Source organism: Eschrichtius robustus, chromosome 15 (genome assembly GCF_028021215.1).
Source record: "Eschrichtius robustus isolate mEscRob2 chromosome 15, mEscRob2.pri, whole genome shotgun sequence".
In the NCBI taxonomy this organism is placed as follows: Eukaryota; Metazoa; Chordata; class Mammalia; order Artiodactyla; family Eschrichtiidae; genus Eschrichtius; species Eschrichtius robustus.
The window spans coordinates 4,686,318-4,710,068 of record NC_090838.1 but is presented as its reverse complement, the minus strand read 5'-3'; the positions used below and the strand labels follow the sequence as shown (position 1 = coordinate 4,710,068).

At 47.9% G+C, this 23,751-nt stretch overlaps 1 protein-coding gene across 6 annotated transcripts in view; it reads right to left on the bottom strand.

Annotated features, from left to right (window-relative positions):
- RNF144A (ring finger protein 144A) overlaps positions 1-23,751 on the bottom strand; it is a 114,248-nt gene that overhangs the window by 34,964 nt on the left and 55,533 nt on the right. For all 6 annotated transcript variants that reach the window (XM_068564047.1, XM_068564046.1, XM_068564049.1 and 3 more), the window contains one exon: positions 2,802-2,947. In XM_068564047.1, the coding sequence (XP_068420148.1) occupies positions 2,802-2,936 (135 nt within the window). In that variant the 5' untranslated portion in view covers positions 2,937-2,947. The remainder of the gene's footprint in view (positions 1-2,801; positions 2,948-23,751) is intronic.

The window sequence follows — 23,751 nt, the reverse complement described above, 5'->3', positions numbered from 1 at the left end:
TGAGCTACCTGGTGGTCGTCACATCTCCAAACCCCTGGAGCTTAGCATCATACCTGGAACGTGCACAGGGCTGGGAGGGTCCCTCCAGCCACTGAGACCCTTGGACCAGTGCATCCCTCTCCTACCTGAGTCACACCCCACCGGCCCCGTGCACAGGCTCTCCACGACCTTTGAACTCACCCTAAAGCCACCAGGCGCCCTATAAACAAGGGAAATCCCCCGGAACATGTGTCATGGTCATGCCACGTTAGTAACTGGTAGGCAGACATTTCTGGCGCTCGAGTAATTTGGGGAGATGCAAGTTAAATCAACAGTTGTCCCTCGTGTGGATTCCTCGGGGCTTTCTTTGTGCTCTTGGGCACCCAGAGCGTCCCAGGGGTAGGGGTACAGAGAGGGACATGGCATGCTGTGTTTAGCAAATCCACTGAACCACAAAGTTCGTCTGAGTGCATCTTTGAAGACAAGTGTTCCTCAGGACACACGCTTGGGGATAGCTGCCCAAAACTCCTTTTGATCCCTGCGGTTCTAAGTCCCAGCTCAGAAGCGAGATGGAGAGGATCTGAGCCTCCACGTGGCAACTCCTTCACACATGTCCTTCCTGAACCTCAGGGTAAACTCCGTTCAGCTCCATTATACAGATGAGGCACACAAGAGGGGCTGAGGTCAGAAACAGCCTGCGTTTCAGTGCCCTGACGCCTGACCCCAAACACCAGGCTTTCCCCTCGAGCCCCTTCCTCCTTGAGGTCAATCTACCTCAGACCTAAAGCCCATAATTCTCTAGCAGTTTTTTATTTGAAGAGTGCCCCCTTTCAGCTTTGCACAATTTTCTCTCTTCACTCTTTCCTACCTTCCCAGGTCTGTCCCCAGGAAAAAGACAGTGGCAGTTCTGCTGGCTGGGGGGGCCCTGAGGCCTACACAGAGGGGACGGCAGGTGACGGAAGCCCTCGGGGACATGGGCGCCTTCCCCCAGTCTGCGACACGCAGGTGTTTCCTGTGCTTCACGTTGCAGGGAGCTGCAGGCACAAGTAAGCCTGTCTCAGCATCTTAATTTTTAATAAATGGCTGTGAAAAAACAATCACAGCTGTCACCTGTTTCTCAGTGCTCCCAGCAGCCCCTCTTTGAGAAAACAATGTTATTCTCCTCTATTCACAGTGCCTGACTTAAATTAAGTGTTTGATCTGAATTAGACTCGCTTATTTATTTTCACTACTATGCTCTAGAAATAGAAAACTAAAACAACAATGACAACAAATGAAAGGCTGGGTAAAACCATGCCAGGGTGAATGGGCGACCTCACAGTGGAAGAAAAGAAGTCGTGGTCCCATGAGGCCCTCTCCACACGACGCAGGCAGGGGGCAGCTAGTGGCAGCAAGCTCGCCTACAGGCACATCTGCAGAGGGGAATCAAGCCAGTTGGTTGAGACTGCGGAAAGCTTCCCTTCAGGCAAGAGGGAGGCAATTTTTGCATTGAGAGAACTCTTTAATCCATCCCAACGCTGGACCATCTCATCCTCCAGAGATGAAAACGAGTCCAATTCTCTGTGTTCATTGGCTGCACGTCTGTCTTTCCACCCACCTCCCCCCAGGGCTCTCTCCCTCCCATCCTTCCCCAGCTCAGAAAAAGCCCAAAGCAACTTCCAGCGCTCCAGGTTGAAGTTACTTTCCTGGGGCTTTAATGAGGCACGTTTCTCAGCTGCTAAGCGCACGGCTGAGGCGACTCTGTGCGGTTCAACCCCGCTTGCCTCTACCGATCATCTGTCATGCGCCCTGCTGCAAGCCAGGCATCTGGGGGCAGAGCTGTGCCCTCAGGAAGCCAGCATCTAACATAAAGGGAAGGCAGAGACCCAGACTTCAACGACTGAAAGCTCCGTCTCCTCATCTGTAAAATGCAGATGATGCTATTGAATGCACATAGGTCCCAAACAGACAAGGTCTGTAAAACAGAGACAAACAGAATAAGGTCTGTAAAATCGGGGCAGGAAGAAAGAAGTCTCTGGAAATCAGAAGGAGGTTGTCGGGGACAGAACCCGATCCAGACATCTGAACAATGCACGGGAAGGCGGTCCCTGTAGTCCGTTTATAACAGTAGTCAAATTCAGAAACTTTTTTAGTTTTTCACAATTTAAAGAAAAATTGTTTTTCTGGACTTTTCTTTTTTCTTTTTTTTTTTTTTTTTTTTTGTATTCCTTGAATGGGAAGAAAAACCAAGCAAAATTAAACGAGACAAACTGAAAACAAACCCTACACCCTCATTTTTCTCTTCTGATAGGTAAAATGCTGGGTCTGAGTGAGGCCTGATGGAAACAGAAGCCCCTACAGGCATTAAGAGCAGGTCATTTGGCCCAGGATGTCGCTGGCTGCATCTTCAGGAAATTCAAATGTGATTTCAAGATGCAGCCTCTCTAGCGTAGCACTAAAGCAGTGACAGCTGACACGGAGAGCTGACTATCCTGCCCTACACACTCACCGGGCCAGCACCCCTGCAATCTCAGGCATGTCATCGTTCAATTAAATTTAAAGGGAGCTGTGGTGAAGCTCTTTCTTTCCAGAAAGGAGCGCACACACCATGATCAGGGTTTCTCAACTGCGCTCCCAGCTCCTAAGATTCTGTTTAACTGATTACTTTTGCACCACGAGTGCCTGCCATCGAACCTGCTTGGGGAGCCTGACTGATTTGGAGGAGAATCCCTCCAATAACTGGGTAAAAGTGAGGGCAAAGGGCTGCAAGGTGTCTCCAAAAACAAAAGTGAAAAAGGCTCATCCTGGAATTCTTTTAAACTGGCGTTTTCTGCAAGACCCACCAGGGTACAGAAGATGCATTGGCACTGGGCGATGGTCGTCATCTGCTCCACTGGGTACTCCCCGAGACACAGCTTGCAGGACACCAGCGGGTCCAGGGCCAGGTCCCAGGTGGGCCGGCACCGCGCTGTGGTCATGGCAGAGCAGTCTGAAACGAGAGAAGCACAAGCCATCAGACCCTTGTGGCCTCCACCGGAACCGAGGCAGGGGTCACTCCTGGCTGAAACTGGGGCTCTGGGGGTGGCCAAGTGAACACTGAGGGGCCCGGGGTTTTACAGTCCTCGTCTGGGTCCTCTGAGAAGTTTTAGCCAGAGGTCCCCGATCTGAGTCTGTGGGCGATTCCTTTCCCGTATTGACGGTAATATTCAAGACGGCAAGTGATCTACCCGTTGGCATCCTTCCCTCCACCCCTCCGGTGGGTACTGAGGAAGATGCCGTCCGCTAACGAAGCACCCAGCTCAGGAGGGCGGAACCTTAGCAACCTGACGAAGGAAGCTTTTGTTAAAATAGTTACTGATCAGATCAAACTGTGCTCCAGTCTCTGCTGTAGAGATATCCTGGGGAAACCAGTTGGGGAAGTTCTGGCCTCTCTGTGCCCTCCCAGTAGAATGGTCCTTCCACACTGGTTTCTGTCCTCACCGCCCAGGTGTCACCTGACCTTCCAGAAGCAGCTCAAGCACCACTGTCTCCTAAGTCCTGGAAGACTGTCTAAAATGTAAGTTTCAGGGAGGCAAGGGCCTTTGGCAGATTTGTTCATTCATGTGGGTCAAGTGCATCCAACAGTGTCTGGTGTGTGACAGACACTTCACAATCATCCATGGAACAATCCTCACTTCCCCACCCTCCCCAACATTCTCTGTGCACATCCACCCCTGGTCTGTGTTCCCCTGATAACAGGCATCTTCCTATTGCTATGTTACACACCGATTTCCACTGCTTACTGCTCGGGGGAAACAGAGAAGGTATGAGTGTCCAGCTCTTAGCTCGGCTCTGACCCACGGTGGCCTCAATAATTGCCTGTTGATTCACTGAATTCTTGCATCCAGGGAAATGGCTCCTCACTCCTAGAGTGCCCCCCTCGACTTGATTTAAGCCTTACAACACTTATTTTGCACCTGTGGTGGGTAAGTATGTGCTTTATTCTACCAGCACCCCCTTGCCCCCCAAACTCAGAACTGAGAAAGATTCAGTTAAAATTTCAGATAAAATCCACAGCCATCCAAACTCTCACTATCTGCTATCCAAATCTCAGGACCTAAATTGATTTAGAGAATTTGGTATCCTTCCCTACTGAACCCCTAACCTCACTCTCTGAACTGAGGCATGAAAAGATTTGGATAGCAAGATACACCTACATTCCCCCCGAGTTTGTGAGGCCATGAAAAGAGGGTTTGTCTTGTTCAACTCCACATGTACAGCAGAAGACTGTATGCATAACGACAAAGATACACACATGAAGGGAAAGAAAACAAGACAAAACAATACCAACCAATGACCAGAACGTACACAAAATGGCTCTCGGATCTTGGAAAGACTCAAAGATGTATGAGACAGAGGTCCCCACCTTAGGGTCTTCGGATTCAACTCAGGAACATCCTTTGCCATATAAAAAGCTAATTGGTAATAACACAAGGCAGAGTGTAGGATTATGTGTGAAATCAGTGCTCAAGGCACTCGGGAAAACTGGAAATCAGCCTGGGCTAGAATCTTCCGAATAGAACTTCGCAGGGGAGATGAGGCTTGAGTTTTAAGGGGAGGTTACATTTCATACAGGTGAAAAGGGGGTGGATATCAAAATAAGAGAGAGAAGTATCCCAGCATCTTTCACCAGGCAACAGGGTGTGCAGGCAACACCGTAGGGGCAGAAGGAACTCTGCTCCTCCAGGGCAAACAGAACACCCATATCTAGTAGGGTGCTGGGTTACTTGACCACTGTCAGCCTCAGTCTGCTCATGTGTGTGATGGGGCCACAACCTCCATCTCCCAGGGCTGGTGCAGGATTAGCAGAGATCGTATGAAGGACCTGGCACACGTGGCAATGCTCAGTAAACCCTCTCCCCTTCCCCTGGGATGCCTCATTTGGCCATAGTTTGTCCACCTGTGAGAAGGCCTCTGAGGATACCAATCAGGGGCTGGGTGTGCAAGTTATTTCTAGGGTCAGGGAGCTGTCATGATACTTTTTTTTAGAAAAAAATTATATCCATTTCTCGTGTTTTGACAGTCACAGTTCAACGGGTATCACTAAGCAAATATTTAGTTAGGACGAACCACTGTGGGTTCTACGCGGGGCGCTGGGGGCGGGGACGGCACGTGTGAGTTGGGGAAGAGACTCTGCGATGGTCTTGGGAACGCGCAGAGGAGATAACACACAGTGACACACGACCCAGGCGCGTGAGTGATGTCAGGGTGGCAGAGCAGCGGAGGAGACCCTGACCTATAAGAGCTCAAGCAAGTGAGGGGAGTTACTGAATTCGGGTGGGAATCGGCATTGGGAGTGAGGGCGGGAAATCCAAGTTCGGGGCGGGGAATGGACTGCGGCCTCCTCCCAGGCCAGTTAATATCTGTGGGCGACTTAGTCTAAAGTAAGTGCACTTTCCATTGTTAGAAAAGAACTCTGACACGAATTCAAGGAATTTGGGGGTGGGTTGGGGCCTTCCGGATAATTTAAACACACATGATCATTTGACCTTAATCCAAGGGCACCAGAACACTTAGGTGATTTGGGGGTCACTCAGCGATCTGGGGGTGCAGAGCGTACCAGAATCAAGACTCCTCATGTCACTGAGTTCATTTTCATTTGGAACGTCTGCCTGCATCTTGAATTTATGCTTATTATGATTATTTTAAATGTCCAGTGTCTCCTGGATCCTGGGCTCAGGTGCCAAGACTTTTTTCTGTATGTTTCTCGGCACCTTTTTCTGTTTTAATCCTTAATATCTCTTAAAGCTCACAGTACAGAGTGTCAACTGTGTTTTGATTAAGAATGTTAGCTAAGCCCTAACAGGGGTCACAAACCTTTACTGGAAGCATTGAGAAATCGCTTAAGACTGGAAATGTCCCCAAGGGGACAGAGGTTGCTTAATTGGCTTTTCTGTCCTGGAGAGCTGGGGAAAGGCAGCAGTGGACACTGTCCAAAAGATCTGGGGCCCAGATTCTGTAGGCACTGAGCAGCAGATGACATGTCACCCAGCAGACCTGGGTCCAAATTCCTGTTCTGCCACTTGGTCATGTGATTTTGGAGAAATTACTCAACCTCAAGGAACTTTAGTTTTTTTCTCTCCGTAAAACTTACACACCATCACCTCCCACGTCCACTTGTGAAGAGTGAGTGAGAAACAATCTGTTTAAAATTCCTGGTAAGTAAAGGTCATTAGGCTATGTCGGGTTTAAGAGCTTGGACATTAACCCATACGAACCAAGGAGAGGAGAAAAACTGAGAGGTGATAAGATGGACTTAGTCTTAGGAAGTTCACGCTGATGGCCGTCATCTTTGGAAGAAGCAAACACCACAACCTCAGAAGCCTCCTGCTTTATCATCCGCTGTGCAGGGTGCTCCAAGGCTGGACATCGCCCCAAATGGCAGAAATCAGGGACTTAACCCTTCGACATAGTCCTTGAAGCCCACGGCCCTGACCCCACTCACTGCCTTTCACCCTGGACCACTGGTCCCATTCTGGCTGGTTCCTCCCCAGACAGTTCTCTCTCCCCCAGCTTCTGAGCGTGGCTCCTTTCTTGTTCATAATGATCCTCAGTTCAACTTGCAAGGCTTGACTTCTCACTTCCTTTCTTCCTGGACCATGATTTCCACTTGACCTGAGACAGTGTGGCCTCCACTGCCCTGGGCACAGGTTAGCTGTAGCCTCTCACCTCCCAGCCCCATGATTCAGCCTTGAAGCAGATCAGACACGGTCTCCTGGCATCTTGTCAGTATTCTTTCCTACAGAGTAGACACTCTCTAAGGTGAGCTCACAATCATGATTCAATGGGAACAACAATTGCACGTATTTTACAAAAAAAAAAAAGGATACATTGTCTAAGCCCATCACGACCTTCCCGACACACAGGATGGGCTGAATATTATTTTGCAAACATTGAACAGCTGCAAACTTGAAATAGGAATTTGCAAAGAAAATCACAATGCACAATAAGAGAAAAAAACAGTCTTTGTTTTCCTAATGTGAATGTCAAGTCGAATGAAACAACAAACTATTTTAAGAACATCTGGTCAATTATAAGCATTATTTAATCTAAGCAACTCACTATGTTTATAAGGTAAGTTACTTATTAAGCATGACTGGGTTATGCAAAGAGGGTGCATTGTGATGAGAGGTATACAAGGATGAGAAAGAGCTAGAAGGGAAAAGAACCCATTGAGGGAGATAGTCTAAAAGTACGATGTGGTTATTTGGCCAGGACCATCGCACCTGGGCTCTGGGGCTGTGGATTCTGCAGATCCCTATTCGCCCACTGTCACCCCTTCAAAGCAAAGTAGGGGAAGGGAAAATCAAATCGTTGTCAGCCAATCACTACCCAACTTTTACTCTCAGAACTGCCCTAAAGCCCGCGGAGTCATGTTGGTGGTTCTTCCCTGAGGGGGCAGGGGGAGTCACAGACATCTGAGTTTTCACTAGCCTTTCAGCGAATTCCCATCTGCAGTGAAGTCTAAGAACCACTGGGCTACATGATTCCACAGGATAGCATCTCCCCCCAGGACCGTCCCACCCCAAAGCCCATAGGGGCTTAAGCCCGACACATGATCACCTCTCAAAAATGCTACACCACGCAGCCTGTGTCTGCCAGGCACGGGGCTAGACTCTGCATATTAGCCTCCTTTATGCTTTGCCATGACTCCTTCCAGGGAGGCGTGGCCTTTCCACGTCTGCCACGTGTGTTAGTTTGTCCCCCAAATTGATAAGCAGTGTTTTCTATCCTGCTGGACAGTGCTGGTCACAGGCAGGCAGCCCGTTACATACACATATATGTGCATCAGGCATTATGTGAACCAATTTTATACCTTATTTCACGTATCCACACAGTGACTTCGAGGCTTTAATAGTTGCTATTATTCCAGTTTCAACAATGAGGAAAGCAAGGCACAGAGAGGGCACGTAACCAGCCTGTGAGACCTCCTTTGTATATCCTATGGATTGTGTGAGAATGGAGCCTTCTGGGTCTGTAGACAAACGAATTCCAGTTCTGCCACAGAGCTTCCTGGGCCTAACCCGAGTGCTTCCATGTTGGCGGTGGGGTGGAAAGCTACAGCGTCACAATTTGGAGCTGCCAGTCACAGCAGAAACATGAGAACGGTTGGTGGCTGGGTAGAAAATTGACTGCAGGAAGGTTGACTTATCCAAGTGTATGTGGTTCCATGAACCTTCAGGAAGGTGTCTGAATGTCATCTCCTCCAGAGGAGACAGTGCTGCTCCCAGGTATTCACCCAACTAACGTGAAAACTTATATTCACACAAACACCTGTGCGTGGACATTTACAGCAGCTTTATTCATAATTGCCAAAACGTGGCCTCAACCAAGATGTCCTTCAGGAGGTGAACTGGATAAATGACCTGTGTGACATCCAGACAATGGAACATTTTTTCAGGGCTAAAGGGAAATGAGCTATCGAGCCATGGAGAACCATGGAGGAACCTTCAATGCATGTTATTAAGTGAAAGAAGCCAATCACTCTGAAAGGCCACAGACTGTCTGATTAAAACTATATGACATTCTGGAAAAGGTAAAATTATGGAGACTGTAGAAAGATCAGAGATTGCCTGTCAGGGAGAAAAGGATAAACAGGCCGAGCACAGAGGATATTTTAGGACAGTGAAACTAATCAGTATGATTTGTAGTGGTGGATGCATGTCATTATACATCTGCCAAAACCCACACCAAGTGTGAACCCCAATGTCAATGGTGTGGGCAAAGTCATGTCCCCCACAAAGTTCCTATTTTGAAGCCCTAACCCTCCATGTGATGATTGTATGTCCTTTCGAGGCAATGAAGGCTCAGTGGGGTCGTAAGGGTGGGGTTCTAACCCAGGAAGGCTGTGGCCTTATGAGAGAGGAAGATCTCAGCATCCCCCTCTCTTTCTCCTACAGGTGAGGACTCAGCGAGAAGGTAGCGACTTGAAAGCCACAAAGAGGGCTTTCACCAGCACCTGAGGAGAACCCAACCCTGCTGGCCTCCCAATCTCAGACTTGTAGCCTCTAGAACTGTGAGAAAATGCATTTCTGTGTTTTAAGTCACCCAGTCTATGGCGTTTCGTTATGGCAGCCTGGGCTAATACAGCAAACTATGGACTCTGGGTGGGAGGGATGTCTCAGTGTAGGTTCATCGCTGTAATACCCGCACCTCTGGTGGGGATGGGATGTCAGCAGTGGTGGAGACCTAAAACTCTTCTATATGGTACCTCCCTATACAATCTGCATCAGCTTTCTAAATATAAGTCCAAATCTGTTAACCTAAAGCTAAATTTAAAACCAAATCTGTTCATCTAAACTGCTCTAAAATAAAAAGTTTATTTTAAAAAATCTGTTGTTTTCATTTAAACCCGAATAAGCCTATTACCATGCAGAGTCAACTGGAATCTTTTAAGAGTCTAAGATTTTAATCTGTTTTAAGACCATGTTTTCCCCAAGCAGTATTATTTTTATTTTTTAACTTATTTTTTTTTTTCTATTGAAGTATAGTTGATTTACAATGTTGTGTTAATTTCAGGTGTACAGCAGAGTGATTCAGTTATATATATATATATATATTCTTTCTCAGATTCTTTTCCATTATCGTTTACTACAAGATACTGAGTATAGTAAACTGTGTTATACAGTAGGTCCTTGTTGATCGTCTATTTTATATATAGTAATGTGTATCCGTTAATTCCAACCTCCTAATTTATCTCTCCCCATTCCCTTTCCCCTTTGGAAACCATAAATTTGTTTTCTATGTCTGTGAGCCTATTTCTGTTTTGTAAATAAGTTCATTTGTATCATTTTTGTAGATTCGACCCCAAACAGTACTATGAAGTGTGATACTAAAAATCAGAGGAATACGGGATTAAATATAATTGGGCAGATTCGTGTGCTTATTTTTAACCATCAAACCCCGTGTGGGCCTTCAGGTGTTAATGAACACGGTGATACTCCAAGAAGGGCGTACAGTATGGCTTCACTGGACGAAGCACAAAACACGCTCTCAAGCACAACCACACACCATCAAGGTTAAAAAGGGGGAAAAAAAAAGCTACTTTTCAGTCATTTCGCTATCACAGGTTCCCCAACATTCAGACTTTGTAGGGAAAAGAGCAAAGAGGAGACAATCAACAAGGGGCCCAGGGACCCGAGAGAACTCCGGCCTGTCCGAGCTGCACTCTGCACACGAGAAACAGCCCGAGACCTGCCAGGCGCAGCTAAGGGTTTCCACTTAGCACGTCGTAGAGGCCCTAGGGTCCCTTACCATAGACAGGATGAGGAAACCTGCCTTCACTTAACCTGGGACCTTCCGTTTACTTCCCTCCTGCCTCCCAAAGATTCGGACCATTTTACAAGCATATAAACTCACCTCTGGTAACAGTGGCCCAGAAGCCTCTTTGTGCTAAAAGCATGGAAGTCTAAGGCAGTCAGCCATTCCCGGGCAAACAGGTCCCGTTGCGTTCGGCTGCCTGCCCCCGTGCCTGAGGTCCCATCCAGTAAGGCAACCCCCTTGCCAGGCTGTCCCACAAACCCGTGTCCCAGCCGGGCCCCGCGTCTGAGGAAGGTAAGCCTGTTTCCCCTTGAGGTCTTCAGTAGGTTACCCGACACTGGTGTCCCTCAGTCACCTTTTCCGTAAAATGGGGTTTTTAGTTTTGTCTTTTTTTTTTTTTTTTAATGCTGGGAAATACTTGCATTCAAGCAGGGAAGGGAAGGCAGAGGTCTGGCCCGATGCTCTATTCCTTTAATGCTGTGGGATCTGCCCCGGGAGCAGACCCTCCTCTGTCGAGCCCCGGGAGCTTCTCTGCTTGTAGTTATCTCAAGTTCAACATATTTCACCTTAACCCCCTTCTAGATGTCGTTTGGAGGGCGAAGGAGATCTGCTTCCCATCGCCACTGGGCTATGGGGTTCTGACTGCCTTGCCTACAGATTCATGGCTTGATAACCTTGTCATATTCAAAATCTTGAAATGTACTACAAGTGGGTTTAAAAAACCATCCACGAATGGGAGCTCTGCACCTTTCAAATGCACCTGCACAGGTGAGAGGGAAGAGGGGTTCCTTCACCCGGAGCCTCCTGACCATGATGCGGCATCTATTACTGGGCCCTGAAGTACACAGTGGGGTTGAGGGGAAGGTTGACTTAAAGGAGCCGCTTCCTTCCACAGAGCAGGCCCACCTCCTCCCTCCATCCTACCCTGGTGCTCTGGGTCTGCGCTTCTCTTGCCAGAAAAAAGTCTGGGCTGGGGCGAGGCCAACACAGTGAGTCTTCCTGCAGCAGGGCCCAGAGCCCCTGCTGCTGCCCGGGGTGCAAAAGAGGGAGGGCCACACAGGCACGACAGAAATCCGGCTGAAAAAGCCCTTGCAGACGTTTCCAGTGCCACCCGGGGCTCCGGCCTTGAGACGCTTCCTCCCCGGCCTGGGAAGACCTATGCACTTGTTTCTGGAAGTTGCCCCTCTGTGGGAGGCTTGGCTTAGGAAACAAGTGACATTCAGGGCAGAGCACTCACTCACAACGCCCCAGTATCTTCCTCATCACAGAACGCTTCCCGCAGACGGCCCAGCCCAGCCTGGCTCTCTGACCTCGGTCCAGGAATGAAATGCAGAGGGAGACACAAAGGGACTATTATTCCCACCGCAAACGTCACACTTTGGCTACCGGCGAGCGACAACTTTAAAAGTCAGACCTAAAGGCATTGCGTTTTAAGGCTGATGGGGACCATCGTCAGACTGTGTGTCCTTTTAGAGATGATTTCCTTACTCCCAGCTGGTTAGGGATTTGCTAAGGGGTCGCACAGCCCCCTCGCCCCATGCCCCCGCCTTCTACCTGGTCATGAACTACCCTGATCGTACTATTGCCAAACCTTGCCAGCGACACAGTGAATCATTGTCTCCACTTTTTATTTTTCAGATAAGGACACAGAGAAAAGAGCAACTGAACATGTCCACACATGTAGAACAGAGCACGGACAGCATGAGGCACGCCCACTCCCTGCTCCAAACATTCCCAATCACGCTCTGCCAAAGAAAGGGGCCCCAGTGGGGCACAGGTGTCCTCTGCGTCCTCCCGCCCCTTTAAGTCAGTCCTGGGTGATGGCAGGTGGTTTGGGAGCATGCTCTGGCCAGCTCAGACGGGCGTAGGACAGGTACGAGGCTGTGTCCTTCCAGGCACCAAACAGAGGTCTTGCTGCTAAGACAAGGAGCCTGGGCAATTCCTGGGTGTGGAGCTTGTCAATCCCTTGGGTTAACAGAACAAGACGTGATGGAGTAGGGAGCACGCAGTGGGATGGACACAGGCCTCCGTGAAGATCCCAGAAGCCGGGGTTCTCACATCAGCTTCGCTGCCCACCGACCACGCGACCCCCGTGACCTGTCCTGGGCCCTCCTGGATGAGCAGGCTCACCTGAGCTCTGGCTCGGGCCTGGCTCGCAGGACTCCTCCAGGCCCTGCACCCTCCCTCCTTCCCCCCACCCGGGAAGGTGTCACCCAGCTCTCAGCAAGAGGGACTGCTGCTGTGACTGCAGCAGCAAAGGGGGGCTTCGGCAGGGGGGTTGGGGGGCGATGCGTCTCAGAGAGAGAGAGCTAGAGGATAAAACATGCTCTCGAAGGTTCGATCCTGCCACCACAGACCCATCTCGGAGCGCAGGTACTCCTGCGGCTGTGAGCCCCTCTGTCCACGAAATCATCTCAACAGTCCCGCCCTCCCTTTCTAAGAGCTCACCGCAATTCCACCTCAAGCCCCTCCCCATCCCAGCGCCTATGGTTACACACCCCAATCCTTCCACCTACTCGCCATCAGTAGTTAGCCAGTCGGCGATAGGTTTCTGAAATGATCCAAACACTGTTCTAGACACGGGATTACAAGGGCCAGAGGTCTCACCCACACAGCACGTCAGGCAACAACCAAAGCCTTTTCTCCGGTTGAAGCACCTGCTTGTGAAGATCTCATCATGAAAGAAAAGGGATCAAATAAAAGGTACACAATGACAGGGAATCTGTTCAAAGAAACCTTGGGGGAGTCGAGCAGAATCACCCTTTTATCAATATTGAGCTGCAGGTGGTTTCAGCTTCCTTGATGTACTTTAGCCAGAAAATTAGGTAAAATTTGGAGCTTCCAAATACATGGAGCAGATTTCTTATTGTACCGATATATACACTTCTTCTATCAGGTTTATTTGGATCTTGTCTTTGCTTCTTAAGAACAGATGAGAGGAAGGGGTATTGCTAAAAACAGAGTAAGTGGATACAATAAACTCCACTCGGGTAGTTAGAGCTGATTCATGTTTTCAGTGAGGAGGCCAGGTATCTGCCAGATTCTCTAAAGACAGAGCCGGCAGGATGACATGCAGGACTCAATGAGGGGCCTGAAATAACCAAGAGGCACACATGGCCCAGCCTGAGGTTCTGGTGGTGCCCCTGCAGGCCAGGCCACGGCATATGCCAGAGGCCTGGGGTCATTCAGGGTCTGCATGTCCGAGAAACGTACATACACATATACCCCTTAGTTTTCAAGTGTACACGATATCATTGGGATGAACTAAAAAGTGTCCCTAGGGGAATTCACACCTGGGACAACAGAAGACAGTCTTCCTTCAATCATTCATTAAACAGGTATCTTGGAGCGCTTTGTTCCAGGCACTGCTCTGGTCACCGGAAACGTTAACAGTGCACAGACTCTACAAGCACCCCTGCCCTCTGGGAGCTAACACTCCGCTGGGGAGACAGGAAATAAATAAGGTAAATCGGTAAAACAGACAGTGTGTCAGCCAGTAATGCGTGTGCGTGGGCAAAACAAGCAGGGAGGGGGAGATGTGCTGAAATGGTGTCCAGGGTCCCCGACAGACCAGCAGGGCAAAGGCAGAGGCCAAGAGACCGGTGGGAGACAACGGCACCTGTCCAGGTGAGAGACGGGGTGTGTCCAGGTGATGCCATGAGAAACAGGCCGAGGACAAGTGGTCATACTCTAGACCTGCTTGGAAAGAAAAGCCGCTAGGACGAGCTGACAGCCCAGGTATGGCTATGAGAGAGAGAGGGTCCAGGCCAGCCCCAAGGCCTTTGACCTCGCAAGTGGAAGGACTGAAGGACAGAGCTGCCCTTGCTCAAGTCTGGTGGGCGTGGGAGGAAGGTGCCAGGGTTTCTCCATCATTTACCGCCGGCAGCAGGATCTCAGCGAGCCCCTCTGAGCCCAGCTCAACCGCTTTCCCAGGAAGCAGACACGGTAGGTACACGTTACCAGCAGGCAAGGCAGGCTCTGCATGGGGCAGAAGCCCTCCAAGTGAAGAGCAGGGTCTGCGAACCAGGGCCAGGCCTTTCCTTTGTGCAAACTTCAAGCTAAGAATGTCTTCTTGCATTTTGAGAGATTATAAGACAAAGAAAAACACAAGCAAAGAAATGTGGGCCAGCAAAGCCTAAAACGCTCACTATCTGGCCCTGCACAGAACAGTCTGCCAGCCCCTGATTTACAGGTCGGCCTCCTCGATTCCGTGCGTGGAGCCAACTAGGACTCCTGGATGAGGCTCAGAAACAGGAAATTCCTACAAGAAGTCCTCCAGGAGAGCAGGCCCAAGGTCAGGACCAAGGCCAGGGCCTGACAACAGCATCCTGGAAATGTCACTTTAAACACACGTAACCGTGAGCAACTCTCCAAAGCCTCCTGAGGTTCGAAGAAAGGAAGTGAAAGAACTAGAGGTTTGGGCCCTTTCTCTGCTTCCACATGTATGACAGCCAAAGGCTGGACACTGCCTGGACAAGACAGTTTTGAGTGCCCCATCCTTTGTGCTCTAGTTCATTGAGACCCAAGGGCTCCTAAGGATTTGTCCTAGAAAGACCACAGCAGGCGCAAGTCAGAAGGTCCAGCGCACACCCTCAGCATCCAGGAGACTTCATGTGGGAAAGCAAACAGGAAGCTTTAAATTCCGCTTCTCCTATTTGGAGCAGACCATGAGGTGATGGCTCACACGGGGACCAGACGCGTAAAAGTGCAATCACCTCGTGGTGTGAGCCACACTCAGTCCCCATGTCTTCAGATCTGGAAGCAGTAACCTCTGACACCTGCCAGCACAGGCGTGGGAGAGACATGCAGATCCCATGTGCAGAGCAGGAGTGGTGTCCCCTGCCTTGGACCCTGTAACACTTCTATGACAAGTATCTTCCCTACGCTGTCTCCAAACTCTTTTATACCTTTGGGTATACTCCGAGTTCACTTGTCATCACCAATAAATTATAACCCACTGTGCCCCGAGTTGGGCAGAATCCACATCATTCATTCCTTGGGGACTCAGCTATTTTCTCAATGTAATAATGGCCTGATAACTATGAAAGGACCCCTGTATTTAGAAAACGAGAGCTTGGAACAAGCCTAAAGAATCCCATGTCACTTCATCAGTATGATGATTATGACAATAATATCACGAATCTTTGTTTTCCAAAGCCCATGACCTACAAGACTATCACATCTTTCACCTTCTTTCAATCATCTGATCACCTACATAAAACCCCCCGCATCCCACCAACTCCGGTCCCCTGCCCCTCTTTATGTTACCGCAGGCATTGTCTACATGCACTTCTTTATTTATTTATTGTTTTCTTCCCCCTCGAAAGGGGAAGTTCCATGAGAAGAGTCAGTATTACCATCCGACAGTTAAAAAAACCTACTCAAAGAAAAATACGGCTGTATTTTGTTCTTTCCTTTACTGTCTAGTTAACTAGGTGGAAAAAAAAATACTAGCCTCAGTGGGCATTACTTATTTCATTGGGGTGAAGAGGATATACCTATTTTCTGACCAAACAAAGCTGAATAGCATCTCAGAATGCCCTTGTGATTGCCTGCAACATTTCTGAACTTCTATTCAAAACCACTTTGTATTGTATAGTTGATAATCAACACTTCCAAGAAGGAAATCAGCTCAGTTATCTCCATTTAACAGATAAGAGCAGAGGCTGAAGAAGAGTAAAACATTTGCCAAAGTCTCAAGGTAACAAATGGCAAATCCAGAATTCTCACCCAGTCTCCTGACTTTCCAAGCGACATTCTCTTCCCGCACCAACGTTTCCACTACTCTCGGGTCCACCGAACGCTCTCAAAGCACCCACTGCTCAGATTGCTGATGGGGTGGCAGAGTCTTCCCTGGAGCCTGGAGAGGCCCCTTCACTCACCAGAACTCCACTCACGGCCCCTCTACTCTCGTCCACTGCACACAAAAGCCAATCGCTAACCGGGCTGTTCCACCTTTAGATGACAAGAGAGGCCACCCTCTGAGAAAACACGCCACTGACGTTTTAACCTAAGAATGTTGAAAGTGTCATGTTTTGCACATAAAAATATCTTTTCCGTCACCGAGGGTCCTCCAGCCATGAAATGAGGCATTTGGCCCCATGATGGTTAAGGACAGTCCATTTAGTTGGCTAAGATGCCGAAATCAATGCAGCGCTCAACTTCCTTGATGAGATGATGGATCATAATCTCACAGAAAGCTCCTCTGTCTTCCCCAGGCCCAATGCCAGAGTCTGTACTTTCTAATAATCAGGAGAAACAACCTATCACCCTACTGGGTTTCCTAACCTCTCTGTGAGGAAGGCTGGGTCGTAAGTATGTCCTTGGACAGGACTGAAGACCAGGGGTCCAGAGGTGTGGCCAAGATTAGGAGGTCAGGAGGGGTCCCTCCCACCCAGTCCTGAGCCCCACGTGCCCAAGCCCCAGGCTCAACCCTCGCCCGCGATTCTAGAACTCATATTCCAGTAGGGACTCAGAGAACTGCGGCTGTTCCAATCTCTCTTTCCTGCCCCTGGCTGAGGAGACCCCAAGTGCAGATGAGCTTACTGGATGGAGAGAGAGACACCCAAGTCATGACAGAGAGATGGGATCATGGAGATGCCACGAACCCCTTCTTGTCCCCTCCTGTTCCAACACCCCGCCCGTCCCCACTCTCCAGCCTTTAGCTAGACAACACTGGGGACTCTATTAAATATGAAAGCCACAAAACTTACTCAAAATTCGTTCTGACATGGTGGCAATAATGCCCCACAGGTGCAGACACAGAGCGTTAATTTACAGAAGAGTCACAAAGACGGAAGGAAGGCCCCAGACGAACAGGGTCAGCGCGCTGCCTGCAGACCTACTTCACCGTCTCCTGAACACGCAGCTTTGTCAAAGCCCACCCATAAGGGAACTGGATGTAATCAAATAAACTGACGCAACTTTTCCTGCGGGGAAACAGGGATGCCAACTTCAGATTACTCCCAAGAAAACCCCAGCTTCCAAGGTGGGCAGCATTCCTGCTGGGAACACCCGTAAGAAAGCGAGTCTAGAAAGCGCATTGATTTCCAGCCCGGTGTGGAAACCTGGGTTGTACTCCTCGGACCGGCACATGGTGTTCCTGTGCGTGGAGCCTTCCTTCACGGAGAACAGACGTGGAGAAGTCTGTTGCGGGGAAGGACCAAGTTGTTGACATGATAGTGTGTCTAAAGGGACTACGTTCTCTCAAAGACGTACAACTCTTTGGTCACTTGAGAATCATTAGTGTAGAATTACAGCACCCAAAATAATAGGACCCGCTAGGTCCAGCCAATGTTTTCCCCTTTCACAGGTTATTACAGGCCTCTGATGCATCAAGGGCCGTCTGCCGGCTTCCTGACATTCCAGAAAGGAGCAGGCTCAGGTGCTCCAGGGCCGTGCAAGCCCACACACACCCTCGCCCACGGGCACCCAGACCTCGTCTCCAAGTCTGCTCGCACCTGCGCAGGGAAGCTGAGGGATGGGGGCCGAGGGGCTGTCTCTCCGGGCTCCGCAGCAGCCTCACGTGTCCGCAGGACACTATTTCATCAGGTCTCTCCTGCTTGAAAGCTTCCGACCACTCCCCAGCGGTGCAGGTGAAATGCAAAGCCCTCAAGCCCCACCTGCACCCACCTTCCTCCTCCTCAGAGCCCATCACTGTCTGCGGCTTACCTTACTTATCCCGTTTATCCTCTGCCGCCCTTTCCTCAAGGAGGCTGATTTTCATTGGCTTTGCTCACACTTGCATCCAAAGGCCCCGGCACAGAGGACGCGTCCCATAAAAATAGGTCAGCACCATCTACCTGATGCTCCAAACTCATGCATGGGAGAAAGCCAGGGTGGCTGGGTGAGTGGGATCTCTGCTCTACTAGAAGCTTTTCTGGAACAGGGAGGATTTTATGTCCATGTCATATCCACTACCTGGTATTATGGGCTACATGTGGAAAGTAAATATTTACTCAGTGGATGTCTCAATAACTACTAAATTAGCAATTTGGTGTGACTTTTCTCTGCAGTGAAATAAAATTGCTCATTTTGGCCCTGTTAAATTTACGTGAAAATTGTCCAAAGAACCACGTCCAGTCACCTGTGCTTTGGTGTGAATTCATGTGGCAATGTGCCAGCTCTCTCTCCCTGGGAACCAGGACACTGGCTGTAGCCAGCTCTGTGACCTTGACCCACCTCCTGAGCACTCTGCACCCTGAGTTACTCATGTGGAAGATGATAGGGCTGATTTTCCACCTATAAAATCAACTGCACTTTTTTTGAATTATAATACTCTGGCTACAGTCATGGAGCCACTACTAAATACACATGGCTAATGGAAATACATAATGATAGACCACTACTGAGAGGCAACAGGCAATATTTTTCAAGGACCTTAAAAATGTTCAACTCCTTTGATCAAGTAACACCGTTTTTGGGAATTCATCCATAAGAATAAAAAAATCAGGACTTCCCTGGTGGTGCAGTGGTTAGGAATCCGCCTGCCAATGCAGGGGACAAGGGTTTGAGCCCTGGTCCGGGAAGACCCCACATGCCGTGGAGAAACTAAGCCCGTGCGCCACAACTACAAAAGCCCATGCGCCTAGAGCCCGTGCTCCACAACAAGAGAAGCCACTGCAGTGAGAAGCCCGCGCACCACGACGAAGAGTAGCCCCCGCTCGCCGCAACTAGAGAAAGCCCGTGCACAGCAATGAAGACCCAATGCAGCCAAAAATAAATAAATAAATCTATTAAAAAAAAAAGAATAAAAAAATCAAGGACATTAAATGTTCATTATAGCATTCCCCGTAATATTAAAAAAGTTTTCAGAGCATAAATATACTTTTTAAAAAGAAATATCAAACCAGTAAAAACAGAAGAATGGAAGAGTACGAGCCACAGAATGATATTTTACAGTCTTAACCAATGGCTTTACAATATAATTTTGGTGAGTGGAAAAGGAGCATAAAAATCATACGCTACGTTAGCCACCACAGACAAAGACAGGATACACACCCACACAAGTAAAATCATTGCTTCATTAGGATGAGGAGACATTATGTTTCTTCCTGCAATATTCCTTTATATATACAATTTCAAAAACTTCTGCAAAGCCAAGGTAAGTCAAAATAAATAACAAAATTATTTAATAAAACAGTTGCAAAACTTACCCCAGTTAACCTCCTTTGTACAGAGTTTTAGAAATTGAGAGATAAAAGGGCAACAGTAATAGAAAATGATCAAAGAACAAGAACTGGTTCACAGGGAAAGAAAGACAAGTGTCCCCAGATGGACACATTCCTAAGAAGAGAGATGCAAATTCACTGCACAAGATGTCACTTCTCAAACTCTCCAACCGGCAAACATTCAAACGTTTGACAAAACACTCGTCCACGAGGCTGTCGGTCAATAATTGCCCTCCTGCCCGACTGGCTGGAGTCCGAGATGATACAACACATCAAAAGGGTTTTGTTGTCAGAATCTACCGACACTTCACCTACATTTATCCTTTGATCCAGAAATCCCACTTCTCGGGCATGTGACCAGTGTATATGTGAGCAAGTTTGTCATTGTGGTCATGTGACCAAGTTTGTCATTGTGGTCTTGTCTGAAATATCAAAAGATTAAAAACAATCCAAGTAGGTGACAGGTTAAATAAACTGAGGAAATCAACCCTGGAATGGATTACTAGGCTACTGTAGAAAGAGGAGAAACATTCCACGCATTAAAATGGGAAGATTTGCACAGTGTAGTAAATTTAAAAGGCAAAGTGTAGAACGTGTATATTGCATACTGAATGTTGTGTAAACTTCATATATATATTCGTACTTATTTGTATTTGCATAAAGAAACACTGGATGCTGCAGCCACTATGGAGAACAGTATGGAGGTTCCTTAAAAAAATAAAAATAGAGCTACCATAGGATCCTGCAATCCCACTCCTGGGCATATAGCTGGAGAAAACCATAATTCAAAAAGATACATGCACCCAGTGTTCACTGCAGCACTATTTACAATAGCCAAGACATGGAAGCAACCTAAATGTCCATCAACAGATGAATGCATAAAGAAGATGTGGTATATATATACAATGGAATATTCAGCCATAAAAAAGAATGAAATAATGCCATTTGCAGCAACATGGATGGACCTAGAGGTTATCATACTAAGTGAAGTAAGTCAGACAAAGACAAATATCATATGATATCATTTATATGTGGAATCTAAAAAAGATACAAATGAACTTATTTACAAATAATGCCATTTGTAGCAACATGGATGGAAAAACATATTATCATACTAAGTGAAGTTAAGCCAGAGAAAGACAGATCTCATAGGATATCATTTATATGTGAAATCTAAAAAGATGATACAAATGATCTTATTTACAAAACAGAAATAGACTCACAGGCATAGAAAACAAACTTATGGTTATCAAAGGGGAAGGGGGATAAATTAGGAGTTTGGGATTAACACATACACACTACAACATATAAAACAGATAACCAAAAAAGAACTACTGTATAGCACAGGGAACTATACTCAATATCTGTAATAACCTATAAGGGGAAAGAATCTGAAAAAGAATATATATATATATATATATATATATATATATATATATAACTGAATCGCTTTGCTGTGCACTTGAAACTAACACAACATTGTAAATCAACTATACTTCAACAACAACAAAAAAAAAGAAAATGAAAATGAAAAAAAAAAAAAGGAACACTGGATGAATACCCGAACCATAATTAAAGCAGTTACCTAGCGGAGTGGGCTGGGCTAGAGGGTGGAGGGACCGACCGGGCACAGAGGCAAACAGGACTCTTCAAATATTACCTTTAAATAAATTGATTGTGAACTATATGGATACTCCTGTTTAGAGATTACGAAGATTTTAATGAAATAAACTTAAGTATTTTAATAACAGTAATTTAGAATGAACAGAGAGTCTCTCGCCTGGTCTTACTTCAATCAAGGGATAATGCCTATTCATTCTACACATAGACTTGCCTACTTAAAGTCAGGGGATGCATTTCAAAATTGTATAAGAGAAAAGCTCCAAATGATATTTTAATAGTGTTTTTCTTCTCTGAGCTAGCTCAGAGTTCCAAAACTGTCAACGTATGTCTGCTCTCCTCCGTGTCTCTTCCAAATTTAAAATCTGGCATTTATTTTATTGTCAAAAGGTTCAACATTCTCTGATCAGCTGCCTGTCACTGCTAAGGTTTCAGACAAGGGCCTGTCAGCTCACGGAGTCATAAGACTTTCACAGTGTCAGCCTTTGGGGGAGGGTTTTATATTTCCCACAAGGAAAAAAAGCAACATCAATTCAAATAAAGATGAAGAAATAACAATAGCAGCTAACATTGACTGAGAACTTGCTAGGTGCACAAATTCATGAGCCACTTAATCATACAACAGCTGTAAGAAACATCACCCCTCATCTGCAGGAGGGCTGGGGTACAGGGAGGCTGAGTGGTGGAGGTGGGGTGCATCTCTCGGCAGGCAGGACCCAGGCCTGTTCTCTAACCACAAGGCTACACGTCTTTATTTTCTGAATGCAACGAGACCGCATGTAGCACTGGTTGTCACGAGGCAGCTATAACCTCAGTGACACGCAGGACCACGCTCCAATCGCCGCTCTTGCTTTTTAAGAATCCTATGTGTTCAGTTACAACGCTCCTGGTGAACGGGGGTAAGTGAGCTTCGCCATCCCAGTTTACAGAGCATGAATGAGATGGAGCTGGTAAGTGAGCGGTCTCCAAGCTACCATCAATAGACGAGCACTAACTATGGCCTGGGAGCTGTGGAGTCTAGAATTCTTACCCGGTCTTAATTTCTACATCCTTCCTTCCACTAGTGAATAATGTGCTACGAAAGCCCAGTAAAGGTGTAGACCAGAGGCTGGCAAATGTTCCCCAGAAGGGTCAGAGAGTTCCTACTGTAGGCTTTGTGGGTCATAGAGTGGTTCCGCAGCAACGGCTAGCCTCGGCAGTCGTAGCCCCAAAGCAGCCAGAGGCAGCTCCTAACCCATGGGCGGGGCTGTACTCCAGTGAAACCAGGGCCCATATCCTGACCCTGGTGTAGGTGCCTGTGGAGGAATCCTGCCCATCTTTCTGACCGGCCCCCTGCCTACCGTGGTTAAATCCTGTAACAAAGTTTGCTTTTGTTTTTGTTTTTTTTTTTAAAAATCATTTCTATTCTGAATGCCTGAGCCTGCAGGGAAGACACTTCACACCCTGATGCTTAGCCAACTATAGCCCGAAGAAACTGTCCACCGAACAGCCCGCCTGGCTTCACGCAGGACGGGGACCCAGTCAAGGTCAAGAAAGATCCTTCCATTCGGGCCACGTGCTCTAGTGTTTATTTCTTGAAGAAGTCCTGGGCCTTTGCTCGCTCTGTTCCAAGGGCACGGACATCCACGCCTCTCCTCCACCTAGGGAATCCGTGCCCCCCTCACCATCCAGCTCAATGGCATCTCCCAAGACCACCGCAGCACGAGGCATTATGACCCTCCCATGAATCTCACCGGCCTCAGGTCCGAGGTACCCCGACCACAACTTAGATTCAGACACAACGTCTTATCTCCATGCTCAGTATCTAAGACCCTCTGGACAAAGCTACGCCATCTTGTCTTGAGCTCCTGACTCTTTTTTTTTTTTTTTTTAATAAATTTATTTTATTTTATTTATTTTTGGCTGCGTCGGGTCTTCGTTGCTGCACGTGGGCTTTCTCTAGTTGCGGCGAGCGGGGGCTACGCTTCGTTGCAGTGCGTGGGCTTGTCATTGCCGTGGCTTCTCTTGTTGTGGAGCACGGGCTCTAAGCACGTGGGCGCGTGGGCTCAGTAGTTGTGGCACACGGGCTTAGTTGCTCTGCAGCATGTGGGATCTTCCCGGACCAGGGCTCCAACCCGTGTCCCCTGCATTGGCAGGCGGATTCTTAACCACTGAGCCACCAGGGCAGGCGGATTCTTAACCACTGCGCCACCAGGGAAGTCCCGCGCTCCTGACTCTTACGTAAGCATTTATTCTGTGGGTCAATGGCAATAGGATGGCTTTCCCATCCCAATACACACGCGGGGAGCTGAGGAGGTGCAGTACAATAGCCCGGCTGGGCTGTGGTTAAAGAGTTAGTGGCAATTCCGAGAGAAGGTCCTAAGTCTCTTTATCCACAGGAGCCTAGTATGATAGACAGTGGCCTTTGCTGAAAGTGGACAATCTCCAGGACCAGAGGTCACTGGGTTTGAATCCCAGCATGGCCACAGGATGGTGGCAAATCACTTAAACTTAACATCAGCTTACAGTTACCACGGCACTATCTTAGGCTGTATAAAATGCATACTGCTTCATTTAATACTTCCGCCTACTGTGACGTATGCACTCTTATCCCCATTTTATAGATAAGAAAACTGAGGCACTGAAGTTCTGCAACTTTTCCAACATTAAGTGGCAGGGCCTAGTTCCAAACCGAGGTATTCTGGCTCCAGAATCCCACTCTTCC